The 16,985-nt window shown below is 52.1% G+C and overlaps 6 protein-coding genes across 6 annotated transcripts; 3 read left to right on the forward strand and 3 right to left on the reverse strand.

Annotated features, from left to right (window-relative positions):
• Positions 1-508: 508 nt before the first annotated feature.
• On the reverse strand, positions 509-1,532 carry STEHIDRAFT_92810 (uncharacterized protein). Its single transcript, XM_007301053.1, has 3 exons — positions 1,239-1,532; positions 1,069-1,174; positions 509-1,011 (listed from the first exon to the last, which is right to left on the reverse strand). The coding sequence occupies exons 1-3, from the start codon at positions 1,486-1,488 to the stop codon at positions 963-965; spliced, it is 405 nt and encodes a 134-aa protein (XP_007301115.1). The 5' UTR covers positions 1,489-1,532; the 3' UTR covers positions 509-962.
• A 140-nt stretch (positions 1,533-1,672) lies between these two features.
• Positions 1,673-4,134, forward strand: STEHIDRAFT_92813 (dynein regulator). Its single transcript, XM_007301054.1, has 10 exons — positions 1,673-1,943; positions 2,004-2,085; positions 2,151-2,234; positions 2,283-2,598; positions 2,697-2,874; positions 2,928-3,024; positions 3,107-3,238; positions 3,294-3,410; positions 3,469-3,732; positions 3,801-4,134. Exons 1-10 carry the CDS (start codon positions 1,906-1,908, stop codon positions 3,822-3,824), a joined length of 1,332 nt encoding a protein of 443 aa, XP_007301116.1. The 5' UTR covers positions 1,673-1,905; the 3' UTR covers positions 3,825-4,134.
• Positions 4,135-4,344: 210 nt separating this feature from the next.
• On the forward strand, positions 4,345-7,275 carry STEHIDRAFT_119140 (uncharacterized protein). Its single transcript, XM_007301055.1, has 10 exons — positions 4,345-4,468; positions 4,534-4,583; positions 4,661-4,675; positions 4,738-4,769; positions 4,844-4,986; positions 5,054-5,480; positions 5,538-6,212; positions 6,274-6,405; positions 6,463-6,772; positions 6,831-7,275. Exons 1-10 carry the CDS (start codon positions 4,408-4,410, stop codon positions 7,023-7,025), a joined length of 2,040 nt encoding a protein of 679 aa, XP_007301117.1. The 5' UTR covers positions 4,345-4,407; the 3' UTR covers positions 7,026-7,275.
• A 906-nt stretch (positions 7,276-8,181) lies between these two features.
• STEHIDRAFT_119141 (MFS general substrate transporter) lies at positions 8,182-10,647 on the reverse strand. The gene is made up of 10 exons (XM_007301056.1): positions 10,592-10,647; positions 10,324-10,527; positions 10,095-10,263; positions 9,835-10,043; positions 9,640-9,777; positions 9,359-9,587; positions 9,159-9,302; positions 8,927-9,102; positions 8,662-8,865; positions 8,182-8,601 (listed from the first exon to the last, which is right to left on the reverse strand). Exons 2-10 carry the CDS (start codon positions 10,520-10,522, stop codon positions 8,429-8,431), a joined length of 1,641 nt encoding a protein of 546 aa, XP_007301118.1. The 5' UTR covers positions 10,523-10,527; positions 10,592-10,647; the 3' UTR covers positions 8,182-8,428.
• Positions 10,648-12,335: 1,688 nt separating this feature from the next.
• Positions 12,336-15,442, forward strand: STEHIDRAFT_128949 (SNF2 family domain-containing protein; the record flags this gene model as incomplete). Its single annotated transcript, XM_007301057.1, has 12 exons — positions 12,336-13,037; positions 13,085-13,292; positions 13,351-13,473; positions 13,529-13,633; positions 13,689-13,762; positions 13,817-14,039; positions 14,103-14,436; positions 14,498-14,599; positions 14,666-14,835; positions 14,894-14,959; positions 15,015-15,276; positions 15,334-15,442. 12 exons carry the CDS (start codon positions 12,336-12,338, stop codon positions 15,440-15,442), a joined length of 2,478 nt encoding a protein of 825 aa, XP_007301119.1.
• Positions 15,443-15,608: 166 nt separating this feature from the next.
• On the reverse strand, positions 15,609-16,885 carry STEHIDRAFT_153923 (uncharacterized protein; the record flags this gene model as incomplete). Its single annotated transcript, XM_007301058.1, has 2 exons — positions 15,609-16,014; positions 16,077-16,885. The coding sequence occupies 2 exons, from the start codon at positions 16,883-16,885 to the stop codon at positions 15,609-15,611; spliced, it is 1,215 nt and encodes a 404-aa protein (XP_007301120.1).
• Between the last annotated feature and the right edge of the window lie 100 nt (positions 16,886-16,985).

Raw genomic sequence — 16,985 nt, forward strand, 5'->3', positions numbered from 1 at the left:
CGTGCGTTCCTAGCAAGCATCGACGACATCGCTTTCGCTTGACAGATCGACCGAGCTCGTCCCACACATCATCCTATGCATGGGTGCCACAAGCGTGGAGGCCGTGCCTGAGCTGAAGTATGCTTCGAAGCCGAACCTCGCGTCGTTTGACTACATCGTCGTCGATCAGGTTACGGAGAAGGACCTGCCCGAGGCGACGATGGACAAGTTCGTACCCTTCCAGTGGGTGAAGGATTGTCTCATCTCTGGACGAGCACACCCTCGCGAGTCTGCCACTTGATATGTTATGAACTCAAACTAAACCATCACATCATTAACACTATCTTCCCTTGTATCTCTCAGTATATATCTCGATTGAGTTTTAACTCTTCTTGATTCTCTCGCCTGCTAACACTGTAACACTTCTAGCCACCATCTCCCCACCATCTGATCTCACATACCTTACGTTCTTGATTTACCCTGCCTTCTTGCTTGCCCGCTTCTGCGCCGCACTCCTGCTCTGCCTGTTCACATTTCTGACGTGTTTTTGCTTGTGTATATCATTATATACAGTATTTGTCGATGCTTGAAACAGTCAAAGCTGAAAGAACTGGAGGCGTCGGATTGCCTCGATAAGGATACGTGAAATCCCTGGGAGACATAACTAACTAGAACTAAGCAAGTACACAATACAGAGAGCATATTATAGGTAAGTAAGAAGGTGTCCATGTCCGTGCTGATGGAATGCAAAGAAAGTTGTGTGCGTGCGTGCGTGCGTGATAGTGAGCGTGCCGTTAGAAAAACAAGAGTGAAACCGGGTAGTTTAGTAGCTAGACGAAAGGGTCTTACTGCTAGTGCGCACTGAATGTCCGAGGAAATAGTAGGATAACGAGAAGGGGATGAGGATTGAGGATGGGGGAGTGGGTGGATCGTGAAGCTATCGCCCGCGAGGAAGCGTCGTGAGTCCGCCGAAACGGGTGGGTTCAGTCAATGCGAGCGCCACATCGTGCACATTTCTTCTCTGTGTCGATGCTGAAAGTTCAATTTGGTTAGGTGGGGATGTAGCGGCTAAGTAGAGGCGAAACGCACACTAAACACATTAGACCGATGGGGAATAATAGGATTGCACAAACGATGCCACACAGTCCAAAGCTGGTGGTAACATCGTGGTCTCCCTGATTGCACCGGTGCAGAACTAAAAGGGCAACGAAGTTCGGTCAGACGAATGGAGACAGTCCGACCGAGTAACTCTGACGCACATTGTGTCCGGTAAGAGTCTCCTACCCACTGATTGCCATATGGATTTGCTCTGTCAGTATATGGGCTCCCTGGTGGTGGATATGCGGCAGCTGCTGGTGGACGTGCAGGTTGTCGATATGAAGTGCTGGGTTGTGGTGCAGATGAGGATGCTGCAGGGTAGGCTGGTGGAGGGACGGGTGCCGGTTGTGTCTGTGTTCGAGCTTCGGCATCGACCTCATCCTGAGACGGCTTCAGGTCTATCAGGACCATGGTGGCGAATTTGTTTGTGGAAACGTAGAGGGAGGGAGACTAGGATGTGGGTGAGAGCAAGAGGCGGATAGCCATGAGCATCAAAAGTTGACGCAGAACAGCCGCAAAGCGATAGCTCCCACTGATCACGTAAGGGTGCAACTTGTTAGCTTCCGCCCGTTGGCTTCCCTTTGTGTCTGGCAACGGTCCCTGTGCTGCCTTTTGCTTCGAGAGCACTCACAGGACGTCCTCTCAGGCTTCTCGTCAATATCCAGCGTGATTCGGCGAGATAAGTCTGCAAGCGACCCGCCAATTGAAAGCCTTGTGGCGGCCACCCTTCCCACGGGCGCCTAACTAGGTTGTACAATCGACCGCGTCTCGCGTCCAACTCTCCACTTCGCCTCATCGACTTCACCCTCAACCTCCGTCCCGCCTACCATGGCCACGACTCTCTCTGAACGTCAGAAGGATGAACTGTGAGCCGCACTCATTACTGGCGAAAATTACAGTCTTGTTCAAAACCCTGCCCAATATAGACATAAATCCATTGTCGATTATCTCAATTCTGCAGGCTATACGGAGACGATGAAGCAATTCCAAGCAGAGGTTCCAGGCATGGTGCGTCCGCTTCCGCGGAGATAATCCTCTGTGACTTTGTCTTTACAACTGTACATGTACACTAGGCCGATTTCCAGCCGGATCCTGCGTCCAAGACCTCTGGCATTCTTGTCAAGAAATGGACGAGTATCATCCGACTGCAGAAGAAGGTAGGGCTGGTGTTAGCTTCTTGAGCATAACTAACTGTGTCCATGTAGATTTTGGATCTTGAAGCAAGACTTAGTCAGGCCTTGGAGGAGACGTCGAATATGGTCTCTATAGGCCCTAGCTCAGTCACCAAACGAACGAACCCAGACTGGCTACCAACAGCAGGGTCAAAGCACACTTTAACAGGCCACCGAGGGATGGTCAATGCCGTTGCTTTCCATCCACTGTACTCTGTACTTGCTTCCGCCTCAGACGACTTCACGATCAAAATTTGGGATTGGGAGACCGGAGAGCTGGAGCGGACGCTGAAGGCGCACACCAAGCGCGTTACGGACTGTCAGTTCGATTCGAAAGGAAAACAACTTGGTGCGTCCCACCCCTGCTTAATCCCTCATTTCTGTCGCTCTACGGGCTCAAGTTGCATCTTCGCCGCCACGGTCAACGCGCTCATGTGGCCCATCCAGTAACTTCATCCTATGATCTTTTTATCAAGTTGTGGAATGTTGATAACGCATATCACAACTTTGCAACTCTCCGAGGACACGACCATTCCGTTTCATCTGCACGCTTTCTACCTGGAGATACCCACATTCTGAGCTCCAGCCGTGATGCCACCGTGCGTATCTGGGAGATTTCAACCACGTCAGTCGTTTCTCTGCGTCCTTCGTCTTGAAGGCTCACTCTTTGCTTTATAGACATTGCATAAAGGTCTTTACTCCGCATACCAAATGGATTTGTCGAGCATTGACCAATACGACTGGACGGTATATCGTGACTAGCTCGATGGACCACGTCAGTATCCCTCTTGACGTATCCTACCCTACGCTACTCGATCCTGACATCTCCGGATTGAACCCATCTTCGATGCTTGCAGACTGCAAAAGTCATCGATGCAGAGACGGGTTCGACACGAGCTGAATTCCGAGGCCACGATCATGTCGTCGAAATAGCTATGTTCGTACCACCAGGGACCGTCCCAGCGATAAAGGAGCTTGTCGCTCAAGTAGTCAGTATAGTCTTTCAATGCGAGCTTGCTCCATACTGACTCTCTGCGCATTTAGCCTGGGGCCCCTGTCCCAGACGCCGATTCTCTCTCGTTTGCATACGTCGCGACTGGCTCCCGTGATCGGACAGTAAGATTATGGGACGCGACGCATGGACAAATGCTATGGACCTTCGTAAGTGCTTCGTTGTTCTCGCGGCTTCTCTGCGCCGAATGCTGAGGTCTTGGGACAGGTCGGACACGACAACTGGGTTCGCGACATCGTCTTCCACCCTGCCGGCAAACATATGATCACTGCGGCAGACGATAGCACTTATCGCATATGGGATCTGAAGACTGGACGGTGTGTGCGGGTGGTGGAGGCGCACGAGCGATTTGTGTCGTGTATCGCTTGGGGACGACAGACTGTCAGTGCGGAGTCGTCCAACGGGAATTCATCAGAGGGCCCGGCACCAACGAGACTCCTTAACGTGATAGCTACGGGTGGGAGTGACCAGGTGAGCATCTCTTCCGACTCTTTTCGTATGTCCTTACTGAAAGGTTATCATTTCACTTCGTTCCGTAGACGGTGAAGATCTGGTTGCCATGATGAGCTCCATGCATTGATTCGTTGTTATTCACCGCTCCGGTCTCGATGTCTCTTCGATCTCCAGTTTTCGTTGCGGATTCCCGTGCTCGTCGCTCCCTCATACCATTCCTTTCTTGCTGTGCTATGTATCCTGCATCACGATCATTTTTTTCTCCTTTTTCATTTTCACGGATTGATTCTCACTAGTAATAATTGTACGGTATCTCGCCAGAGCCTGAGCACACGGAAACCTACTTCGGCATAATGATGCTGTGTTACTATATCTATATGGTCGGCAGTCGTCATTGTTTGTCAGATTTTTGGGTGAAATGCTACGTTGTTTAGATGTGTGCGAGCGCGGGCTGTACTGTTGTAAGGGTCACCTATGACCTTTTGAAGACGGGATGGAAGAGCACGACCGGGACGGAATGTGTCAAGGGCCACAGACACGAAGTGGCGCCACAACGCTACACGTGATCGCGATCGCGAGCCGCAAGACTCGAGAGCGTGTTGAGCCGAGCGGAGTCTCGTTGACCGTCCCCGCGTCAACACCCTGCTCGACCCTCGAGGCCCACCTGCCTGCTAGCCCTCCGACTACCGTATCATGCCCAAGCGACGCGAACAAGAAGATTCTGAGGAGGAGGAGGAAGAAGAGTATGAAGTCGGTGAGTGTTCACCGTCGTGAAGCCTGTGGTGAGGCAAGCGCGCTAACAGGCCGTGAACAATACAGAGTCGATCATTTCGGCGAAGGCTAAGAAAAGGGGGAAGAAACTGACTTGGGTGAGTCTAGTTTTCTGGAAGTTGGTTCATTGTGAGACGAGGTCTAACTTGCGATGTCGCTGGCTTGAATGGTTCAGTCGTACTATGTCAAGGTGCGTCTGTCGCGTTCTTCGTTCTGAGCAGCCTACTTACCTGCCACGACTATGGATCGTAGTGGAAAGGATACAATGACCCAAAAGATAACACGTGGGTCAAATTCAACTTTCACCTTGTCATCCCGTCGAAGTTACTCTTGCTTATTCCTTGGGCGATGTATCTAGCTGGGAGCCCGAGGAATCGTTCGACGGCAGCGCAGACGAGATCGTTAACAAATTCTGGGAGCGGGTCAACCTAGGAGGACGCAAGAGGAACGTTGCAGCTGACTTCAATCACGATGAGCAGTTTCATCCTACAGGACCGCCACGTACGTCTCTTCTACACCCTTTCTCCCTATGCCCCTGACTTCTGGCATTCAAACGGTCTATGTCTAGTGAGGCGCAAGAAATCTGCCCCGAGGCTGCAGGCAGAGCCATCCCCTCCAACAAAACCTGTGAAGCCCACTCCTACTCCTACTCGCAAAAATGCAACCACAGCTGCTGCCTCCCCTTCTGTCGAACCTGCGCGGCGAAAAACTGGCAGGCCTCGTAAGAGAGATCCTTCACCCGATTCATCCGACGTGGAAGTGATAGAAGACTCGGGGCCGTCATCTCCTCGCAAGTCTTCGCGCAAGCGAAGTCGCTCCTCAAAGAACGCGGCCGACAATAGTGTCGATCAAATCGTGGAACCGACACCGAAGAAGGCGAGGAGGGCAGTAGAGAAAAGGGCTACGGAACCAGAGACTTCAAGTTCGAGAAATCGCGGCCGTCTCTCACGGGGTGATAAGCCGTCGAAGTCGGGTGCTAAGGTCGCTGATGAAGGGTGAGTGCCGTTGTTTGCTCTCGCATGCGTTTGTGTCTGATCAGTGCATCTGGATAGAGAGGAAATTACTCATCAGACGGCTGAGGGTGACGACCTATTCGGCCCAGATGGTGATGTGCCTATGCCTGCTGAAGCTCCTACGAACTCAGACATGGAGATCGTTCCAGATTCGACCTCACCCACACCTCCAGTTCCTGCACTCCCAGCTCACCGTGCCCGCGCAGCTAACCCGCGCGTTAAACTTCTCGATCCTGAAGAGATACAAGTGTCTCTGAACGGTGCTATCTCCACCAAAGCTCGTGCCGTTACCGGTAACGGGCGGACGGCCGCCACCAACAACGCGACTGCCGGGCCATCCGTGCCTCGTACAGATTCTAATCAGTCCCCGCCCAGGAAGTTTGGGCCACCGAAGCGAAAGCTTCCCAACAGGAAGGACTCGCTTCTGACTTTCGAGAAAGGTGGTCTCAAGACGCTGAAACGAGTTCCGAAAGCTGCTGAGCCTATGCAAGAGGATACTGCGGAAGTCCTAGAGTCTAGGAATAGCCCTGAGGCGTTCGATGCGAGCCTCTTCGGTTCAGACGAAGAATCTGGTCAGCCTGGAACGTCCGTGCAGGCTCAACCGAAGCCGACAGGAAAAGATCTGTTGGCCTTGGCTGGACACAATGAGGCGGATGCCAATGAGCTACCTGATTTCGACGAGGAGCCGGCCCCTGTGGTTGCTGAACCAGCACCGTGAGTGAGGTTCCAGTTCCATTGCGATGTCACGTCCTTACATTTTCTCTACGTCTTCCAGGATCCAGGAGAAGCCCGCAGCCCCTGTGATTGTAACTAGGCCGGATATGTTCGCTGGTTTCAAACGACCCAGCTCGTCTATGTTCAGTCCCTTGACCATGGGTGGCAGCTATTTCTCCCCGAGGGAAGATCAGTGAGTCACCATCCTTTGTGTAAAGGAGCGTCAGCTCATCTGGGTCTCTTCCGCTAGAACCGACGCATCATTAGCACCTTTCCACATATTCCTCACACCCCAAGTATCCATGCCCATTGAGCCAAAAGATGTTCATCCTACCACTCGTACCGACGGAGAAACCATCGACGCCATTATGCAGGATATCAGACGCAAGGGAGACAAGTCGCCACCCGGAAAATTCTACACACAAGAGCTCTCGCTTTCGATCGTAGACACCTTGGAAAAGGCGAAGTCGCATGCCCGTGTGACTCTCCACGAGTCAGCGAATGACGGACACAGAGCTATGTTCCAATCTTTCTCTGCTCGCTTGAGTCAAGGTGGCGCGGTTAGTTGTATTACGCTGACTGACTCATAAACGAACTTGTGCTAATCGTGGTGTGCAGATTGCTACGGCTTCTATGCCACATGTCGGGTTGATGCTGTACTATGCGGCAACGAACAAGCACCTCGTAGAGAAGCTGGATGTCCCGGTAGCTCTTCGTGGGCTGGTGGACACTGTGCTCGTCTCGTACCTGCATATGCAAGACTTCATGAAGTACGCGGATCTGGCGACTATGTATGAGGATGTCCGGTGGTAGGATAGTGTTTAGTAGCGTAACACTTCTTGGTATTCTCAGTCCTCTGCATTGATCGTCCCTCCTTGACATCTGCTCTCGTCCGTTCTTATGAGCTTACATCCCCATGCGTATGAAATGACCATTATTTCTTGTGCCGGCCTGATATCATCCTTTGGTGTCGTTGCTCTACGTATATATCTTCTTTCATCAGACGAAACCGTTGAAGGACGAACGTATGTCGCAAGCGCCATGTCACAGATTCATATACAACCCCTCAACTATCCGGCGTCGCATGTCTTTCGGTTGGGCTGCCTTTTCGACGGGAATCACTCTACTATGTAGCCGAGCAGTCATAGAGTACGCCACAGTGGCACTGAAAGTCTGGATGTCATCCCCACATCAAATTTCAAATTATGTCTCTGCTCGTCCTTACCCCGCATTCGCTGTGAGCGTCATGTTCGAACAAGTCTCAAAGTCCGTTTTGCTCTTAAACTGAGCAGGCACGGTCTGAAACTCATCAGTCCGTCGCAAACTCCTCCCAACACTCCGAATCCGAATCTGGCAGCCAGAGCGCGATAATACCGGTCCGCCACCGTATGGGAATTTGACGTAGGAGGTCAGCTGGTCATCCCAGGCGGAACGGTCTGTTGGCACAGTGCCCCAGCGCACAGAGTTCCGAGTTCCAAGCACTTGGTAATGAACATCGGGCAATCTGGCGCTTGATGGGCTTCGAATGCTTCCGGGTCGAGGATGAGTTCGTTGTTCGAGGAGACGCGGAGATGTTGAGTCCTCGGGAGGTATTACATATTCGTACGTAATCATGTTTTCCCTCCCTTCGCTTCCCCTCGTCTTCCCCTCATTCCCACCTCTATCACCCGAGTCCCCAGTTGGGGCCCCTCATTTCTCGTCATGAATGCTAGAAGTACGCTTATATTAATAAATTCTTCGTAACGTCATGATGTTTATCTCTGGCTCGTACATACACAACCAAGGTGCACTTTAAACCCTCATCGCTGAATGTGATTCTTTGCGACAAGTTAGGTGAACGAGATTGCGAGGTTCCAAGACATTCACCAGTCAGATGAACGATGAACGCCAGTGTATTGAGTATAAGCGTATTTTGTGACGATAGTACATCCGTGATAGGTGATTAAAACAGCGCAGACATCAGATTTCGTGGCATGCTATGTAGGTAATGATAATGAGACGAATAAGTGGTGGGTCATAAATAGAATGTGAGGGGGATCTCAGCAAGTCGTCGTGGGTATGCATGGGTAGTCTAATATGTCTAGTGTCTAGTTGCCGAACCATCTTGTCTAAGTTGTCTAGAGTCTAGATATATCCCTGAATCCCAAACACAAACCCAATCGAAATGTAAACAGTCGTAAAAGTGATGATGGCGTGAAGGCGATGCGTAGAATGCATTAAACGGCGTTGCCGTTGTCCACAGCTTTGCCCTTCTCGTTCATGTCGTCGAAGTCGGCCTGCTTCTTCTCCGGGACGACTGCTCCGGTAGCGGCGGCGGCGTACTTCGAGCTAGCACGGATGCGGTCACCGTACGCGAAACAGATGAAGGGAAGGGGTGTGATCAAGCAAGCTAGAAAAAAGAAGACGTTAGTCGTCAAATTCAAGTCGGCATATTGAGGAGAGGACGTACCAATTAATGCGAGAAGTGTTCCGGCCCACTGGTAGCCCATGCCGTTGAACATCTGATTGGCGAACAGAGGGGTGACAGCGCCGAGCATGTTTCGCATCCAACCTTGACCGGCGATAGCAGAAGAGGAGAGCTCGCCGTACGAGTCCGCAGTGTAGTTGTATACGGCCAGGAAAATGTGGTAGATACCGAAGATAATGAGCACGACTGTGGGGTTAATCGTCGTCAGTAGAAGGTCCAAACAGATCATCAGGTTGCAGAGACGTACGGGCGATGCAAGGCGCTATCCAATGGACAAACCCGAACTGGGTCCACGAATATATGAAAAGGCCGATAGGGAGGAAAGGTCCACCGATCATCGCGCCATACAACCGCGCTTCGGGAATAGCGACACCACCATTCGCTTCACGTACGGCGTCGTACTTAGCATCTTGCCAGAAACCGCTGTGAAATGCGGTCGTGAGTGCAACGTCAACCACCAATGTCCGTCAAAGACGTACGAGATGAAACCAAGCGTGGTGCCAATGATGAGCGCAATGTAAGGCAGGCCGCCGTTACCCTCCGCCCATCCGTGATTGTCTTGGAAGGTCAAGGGAATGACACTCAGGAACAAGAATGTGATGCCCCAGGCAAATGCGATCCAGCTGAACAACGAGTTAGCAGAAGGAAGACGGGAATGAGCAATGTACAGTAGACGCACAATCCAAAGAAGAAGATGACGGGTTCGCGGATGGTGAGGTAGATGGCACGGGTGCTGCTCTGATGGAGCAAGTCGGACAACTTCTCGGCTTCAAGCTCAATGGGTGCGCGCAGGCGATTGTCTCCTGTCTCCTTCCTAAGCCTCTTGGCACGAGTTTTCAGGATGGCGGCTCCACGAGTTTCCTTGAAGAAGATGAGCTCCAAGATGAACAAGACGCCGGAGGCGATCACTGTAGTAAACAGTCAGACGGTTTACGACCCGAAGGGACATGGGCCACTTACTGTGAATCCACTCGATCCAACGCCAGCCGATGGCAGCGTCGATGTAGCCACAGTACAAGGGAGCAGCGATAGTACCAAGAATAGCGACGTATGAAAAGCATGCCATAGGGACACTGCGTTCTTTCGTTTCCCAAATATCTGTCGGGAAATGATCAATTGGTGATGGAATGACAGTTAACTGGGAAATATACGAACCAGCGAGCGTGCCGCCGACTAGGATTGTGCCCACACAACCGAACAGACCAGACAGGAGACGACCGACAAGTTCGCTACCAATATTTTTACCCATGGCGAGAAGAATGAAGATGAGGGTGAAGCATCCGAAGGAGCCGAGGTAGATGTAACGTCTCCCGACAAGCTCGCAGAATGGAGCGAGGAAAAGTGGGGCGAAGGCACAAGCAGCGCTGCAGGAGAGTGTCAGATATGACGACGTGGAAAATATATCGAGAACGTACTTGAACATGAACATCCCGACTTCGCCAGCCTCTGTCGAGACACCGAACTCTTCGGTCATGGAAGTGATACCAGAGGAGTAGGCCGATGTCGAGAGACCGATGGTCAAGGTCATGAAACAGAGGAGAGCTGTCGTCATCCATTTCCGTCCCTTTCCCCAGTTCATGGGATCTGTTGCAGCGATCAGTAACGAGTAATGAACGACTGAGTTTGTCGTGCTTAGACACTCACTTTCGGGATCGCCTTCTTCAAATGTTACCAAGATAATCTTGCTGTCGTCGTAGGCATGGGATTTTTCTGTCGAGCCGCCGGCACCGGATGATGCCCCTGCGCCGGGAGTGTCGGCACCAACATGCTCTAGGTGATCTTGCTCGACCTCCTCAGGATAGAACGCACGGGCGTTGATCGTGGTCTTTTTTAGACCAGACATGGTGACTATACAACGCCATCATCGATGTTACTGACCGTTGCGGGGGGCGACAGGGCACAGAGTACATACCTATGCCTATGTGTTCAAGCCGGGGAGACGAGTCGGGATGATGGTGGACCAAGGAACTTCTGTTATGCCCGGACGAGATAAGAGGAGGGGGTGGGAGCCAGGAAGATGCGCTCCGACCACTTTATAAATGTTCGCGAACCCCGAAAATTCGACATTGTCGAGACAGGTCCGACGAGGATGTTTGCACCAGATCCGTTCTGCCTACTCGATTTTCCTCCTCCGGTTGTCGGGTTCCAACGGAGATGCGCAAATCTGAGGTGCGATCGGGGGTGGCAAAAGATGGTGAAAACCATTTTGATCTCAAAGTGGAAACCTGTGGAAACCAAGGCGGGCGAGGCGAATGATTGACGGCGAAATCGTCCTGATTCAGCCAGGATCGAGGCTAAGACGAAACTTTGGCGAAAAGTCATCATTTGTCATGACGTAGGAATCCAAGTCCCTGGAAATATGCTCGGCGCCAAAAGTGACGACGGTGATCGAGGCGATTGTTCAAGGTTGACCCGTGCCTGAGTCGCCGCAGGCATAGGTTTTGTAGTCAGCTCTGGGGACTACTGGAGAAGCCTGGAGAACGACGAGGAGAAAGATGGGGAGGTTGGGGGTCCCATAATTCGCGAGTGGAGAATGCGGAGGACTCGTCAGGGTTCGATATTAAACCTGATTATTTGTAGTGAAGACTGCTGTAGCCTAAATTACGACTAATTTCACTGAAATGACTGCGAAGTCGGGGACAGAGCAGTGTACAAGAGCATTTTCGCCGCGCCAACGGGTCCCACAGCGTGTGTCATCAACAGGCTCCAACCACTGGAGCCCTTCGATTGTTTTCAGCGATATTGGATGAGCCATTTCGGCCGCCCATGTAGTGTTTGGTTTGTCAGAGAGAATAGCGTCAGTCGCGGCCACATTCTCAATACCCAGACCACGTTGGGAAGACTGCCCGGAATGTGGAAGTGGATGGGCAATTCGGAACTCATTCCACGCTTGTGAGTTCGAACAGCGGAACGCAGCACGCCGCTCATCCGAGTCTTCCGAATGGATATGTACCTCGCTGACAGAAAGCGTGCGGGTGCATGGAGGAAACTTCTGATAAGACGTTATTACAGGGTCGAGGACCATCTCTCTGGGAGCGTCAAATAGTTCTTTCATCTGGGAGAGGACCCCAGAGCTGCAGGCTGCCAGTGCAAATTCAGCAGGCTAGGGCGGGCTGGATCGCCGACCCCGCGAACCGCAGGCCACTCGGATAAAAGAAAATAGGAAGGAATATTAGCTGAATAAAATGGAAGTGAAACGCCGGTTCGACCAGCACAGACTCCAGCAGGTCAAGCATCGAAGGGGAGACTTGGCAGCATGGAAAAAAGGGAACCGCCTAAAATCTTGAGAACTTGCCACAAGAAGACGGTTTTGGTCGCCTTCAAGTCGAAAATGACACGTAATTTGGAGGAAGAGTTTGTGATCCGAATGCATCCGAACGATGGTCGAGGACATCGTCCAGAGTTGGCCGAGAGTTTGTTGTCGGAGTCGAGGATGTGGACTGGCTCGAGTGGCGAGAATTCCGAGCGTTTGCGAGCCTGGGAATGCCTGGCCACACGATCACGTGTACCGTGATGGATTTGTCATTCGTGTCGTTGTTCCCGATATCGCGCCACGCGTTGTTCGTGCTGACTCGCTCTCAGCCTCCACCATCGTCGAGCTCATCGTCGGCGGCACTGTTAATCTTCGTGGACGGTCTCTGTTTTCTTTCAATACCATGCTTCGTCGTAGACCCACAACGCCAGATGGCAGGCCCATCGATCCCCTCCAAGAGAGTCCCCGTGTCACCAAGCCTTTCAAGATCCCAACTACACTCCGTGCAGCATCGCGCGACCAACCACCACGCAAGCGAAAGAGAGTCTCATATAAAGAGGCTCAGCCTGATGGAGACGACTCTGATTCTGACTCTGGTGGAAAGAAGGCGAAGCGGAGAAAGTCTGATGGCGACGGCATATACACGGAGCTCGCAAACAATATCACGTCCTACCCCGTGTACAAGCCAAAGCCTTTCCAGCAGGTGTTCGGCACACGCAGGTACTCTATACCAGTGATGAAGAACAAGGACGGGGAGGTCGTCCGAACTGTTCCATCCAATGCCCCTCTTGGTATTCGCCCTCTCGCTAATATCATCCCTCGTCCGCTCCATGATCCCATGGAGGATCATGCTATCGTTCTCTATGATCCAACAATTGACATTCGGGAGACGGACGAAGAGAGAAAGGAGAGGGAGAAGGAAGAGGCGAAGGTTGCAGCACTGAAGGAAGCTGATGAGAAGAACGTGGGGCTGTTCAACCCTCACAAGAGTCTGAAGTTGCTGCTTGGTGAGTCGAAGAAGAAGAAAGTGGATACCCGTGTGCCCGTCGTCATCGACCCGCGTCTTTGCAAAGTGCTCCGGCCACATCAAGTTGAGGGTGTCAAGGTATGCATGTTGCCCCTATTGCTCTTGCCTCGGCTGACCCGCCATAGTTTCTTTATCGCTGCACTACCGGAATGGTGGTCGAGGGTCAGTACGGTTGCATCATGGCCGACGAGATGGGCCTCGGAAAGACGCTGCAGTGCATTGCGCTGCTGTGGACGCTGCTGAAGCAGTCGCCTCGGTCAGGCAAGGGGACGCTTGAGAAGTGTATCATCGCGTGCCCGTCCAGCCTGGTGAAGAACTGGGCGAACGAACTCGGTACATCCATCTCTATCTATACTCCATGGCGATTATTGCTCACATGTGTCACTGTCAGCCAAGTGGCTGGGTAAAGACACTATCACGCCGATGGCGGTGGATGGCAAGGGTGGCAAGGCCGAGCTCCTGCAACGAGTGGAGAGATGGGTGGCTGCCAGTGGTCGGAATGTGACGCAGCCTGGTTAGTGGCCTTTTCTACCTCGCTCTTGTGCATTGTCTCTCATGATTGTTCGCAGTGATGATCGTGTCGTACGAAACCCTCCGAACGTTGACGGTATACCTGAACGGTTGCCAGATTGGATTGCTGTTGTGTGACGAAGGTCATCGTCTGAAGAACTCTGGTATGTAATCATACCTTCCTGTCAGCCACTCCGGTTTGCTAATATCCCTTTTCAGAGTCCCTCACCTTCCAAGCTCTTGATGCGATCAATGTCAAGCGGCGGGTCATTCTGTCAGGAACTCCGATTCAGGTATTCATTACCTTGAATCATTGACACCATTCGGCACTAACAAAGGCGCACCAGAATGATCTTTCAGAGTACTTCTCCCTCCTCAATTTTGCCAACCCGAATCTCTTGGGCACGAAGAACGACTTCAGGAAGAACTTCGAAAACATCATTATTCGTGGTCGCGACGCAGATGCCACAGACAAGGACAAGGCTGAATGCGAAAAGAAACTGAAGGAGCTTGGCGAATTGGTCTCCAAGTTCATTATCCGCCGGACCAACGATCTGCTGTCTAAGTATTGTATGTCCTTCCTTTACCGTGCCTCTCTGTGCACATCTGTCTGACAATGGTCACGTTCTACAGTGCCTGTCAAGTACGAACAGGTCGTTTTCTGTGGCTTATCAGACTTCCAGCTCCAACTCTACCGCCTCTTCATTTCTTCGCCGGAGATCAAGGCTCTGCTCCGCGGTGCGGAATCCCAGCCTCTCAAGGCTATCAATATCTTGAAGAAGCTCTGCAACCATCCTGAGCTCCTGAATCTTCCGCAAGACCTACGTGGCTGCGATCATCTGATACCGGAAGGCTTCTGTGGCGCTGGTGACGACTCGAATAAACCCAAGGGAGGAAGTCGAGGAGGTCGCGATGCCGGCCAGAACGTGCATACTGAGTGGAGCGGGAAGTTTATAGTCTTGGAGAGGTACGCTTTTACCCTCATTTTATACACGAGGCGCTTGAACTGACGGCTGCTTTGTCTCAAGGTTCCTTCATCGGTTACACACAGAGACGAACGACAAGATCGTCCTCATCAGTAATTATACACAAACTCTTGACATATTTGAAAAGATGCTGCGTAGCAAGAAGTACATGCGTCCGCTTCTAGCTTTTGCGTCTAGCTCCTGATCGACTTTTTCTTATTCTCTCTTCAGATATGGGTATTTCCGACTCGACGGCACGATGAATATCCCGAAACGCCAGAAGCTCGTCGACCAGTTCAACAATCCCGAGGGCAAGGAGTTCGTCTTCCTCCTTAGTAGCAAAGCTGGCGGTTGTGGTATCAACCTCATCGGTGCCAACCGTTTAATTCTGTTCGATCCTGGTTTGTGGCTCTTCGTTGTCGACGTCTAGGCTTGGGTGATACTGACGAAAAATCATAGATTGGAATCCTGCTGCTGATCAGCAGGCTTTGGCTCGTGTGTGGCGTGACGGTCAGAAGAAAGAATGTGAGACACCGTTTCCTGTCGAAGGTCCTTCATCATCCTGATTACATTTGTGCAGGCTTTGTATACCGCTTCATCTCTACCGGCACTATCGAGGAGAAAATCTTCCAGCGTCAGGCCTCCAAGCAGGCTCTTTCGTCCGCGGTCGTCGACGAAAAGGAGGACGCAGAACGACACTTCTCTATCGACTCCTTGCGGCAGCTGTTCTTGTTCAACGAGAAGACCCTTTGTGAGACGCACGAGACGTTCAAGTGCAAGCGATGTAAGAACGGGAAGCAGATGGTTAAGGCACCCGCCCTTCTGTATGGTGATGCTAGCACGTATGTCACAATGCTGCTTGTTTCTTCGGCGTAGTTTGCTCACGGTTCATCATCTAGTTGGAATCACTTCACGAATGCCGAACTGAAGAACAATCACGATGATCTACTGCGGGCAGAGGTGGGGCAACCTGAGGTTTCGTTCGTGTTCCAGTACATCAGTCATTAGTCGCCCTACCCCATACCCGAAGTTCGGGTCTTTCGTTCAGGATTTTGTACTATACTGTACTTTGCTTTGATGGTAATACTCATGCTTACCTTTTGCGGATGGACAATACAATACAATAATGGTACATTATTCGGTCATGAAGCAGACGGCGAGCAAGTACACCAGCTCATGAAAACGTATCGTCCCAATCTGTCCATTCACCCCCTGGTGGCCGAACCTTGATCTTCTCACCAGCGGGCCCGAAATAAGAGGCCTTATACCAAGCCCGCATGTCGTCCTCACTGAACGGACCAAAAACCTGCCCATCCTGGCCCGTCGATCCTGGGACGTCCCATTTATACTCGTAGGTGACGTCTGCTGACGGTGGCACCCACGATGTATCCACTTGGCCAGACGAGCGGACGGAGCGGACGAGTTCCTCGTACGTCTTGGAGTAGATGTCGATGTCCCCTAGAGACATGAGTGCGGAAGCGTAGTGTGTGAGTTCGTCGATGTCGGAGGTGGCTTTGGAGGCAGCGGAGGGCTTGTCGACCTGCATGTCCTCCCCATGTAAGTTTGCTTTCGCAGATTTGCTAGAAAGAAAGAGCGACGGTCAGTTTACCCATCAAACAATTTCACAAAGGCGAGCACGTACCTCTTGCCGTTTGGCTTATCTCTCTTCGCTTTCGCGCCCAACCGCTGCAAAGCCTCAAGGACGAACTCGCCCTTCTTGAGCATAGCAAGAACCTTGAGCTCCATGGCCGGCTTTCCGCCAGACTCCTGCAGTTCCTTCTCCTCCGCCTTGATCCTCTCCCTCTGCTTCTTCTCCTGCTCCTTCTTCCTCTTCTTCGCCAGTTTGATCTCTCTCTCGTCCAGCCCGTCCATCCACTTGTCGTGCAACGCGTGCGGGTCAAACGTCCGGACGTACATCCCATCCGCCGAGAACTTTCCCTCCTCCATCTCCTCCCGCATATTGAACGACGAAAGCTCATAACCCATCCCTACTTTCTTCTTTCTCTCCGCATCATCCTCGTCCTCAGGCTCTTCCTCGTCGTCCTCATCATCGCTCTTCCCAAATTCCTGCCCCTCAATATCACCCAACCTCAAATACTCCTCCTTCTTCTTCCCCCCTCCTTCCTCATCCTCCCCCTTCTTCTCCTCCTTATCCGCCATAGCAAACATATCCTCATCCTCATCCTCCCCTTCACCACCGTCCGCACCACCAGGCCGTCGACTGGGAACTACGCCCTCGCCGTCATCGCTGGAGTCCGAATCGTAGCCCTCGGTTTTGACGCGTCCTTTGCGCGTGAGAGACGGGTTCTCGAGCGCCGCGTCGACGTCTTCGGCGAATTTGGCGGGATCTTCGGAGGGCTCGACGAAGCGTGTTTTCTTGGAGGAGGGTTGGGTGGAGGGACCCGCTTCTGACGAGGTTGCGGATCTCTTCTGGGCTGGTCGGGGAGGCATCGGGGGTATAAGTATGTGAGGGGAGGTCGAGATGGAGGACGGGTGAGTTGAGCGAGAGTGATGTAAGAACGTTGCGTGGGAACTAATTGGCAATTACGCC

The sequence above is a fragment of the Stereum hirsutum genome (genome assembly GCF_000264905.1).
Source record: "Stereum hirsutum FP-91666 SS1 unplaced genomic scaffold STEHIscaffold_3, whole genome shotgun sequence".
NCBI classification, from domain to species: Eukaryota; Fungi; Basidiomycota; class Agaricomycetes; order Russulales; family Stereaceae; genus Stereum; species Stereum hirsutum.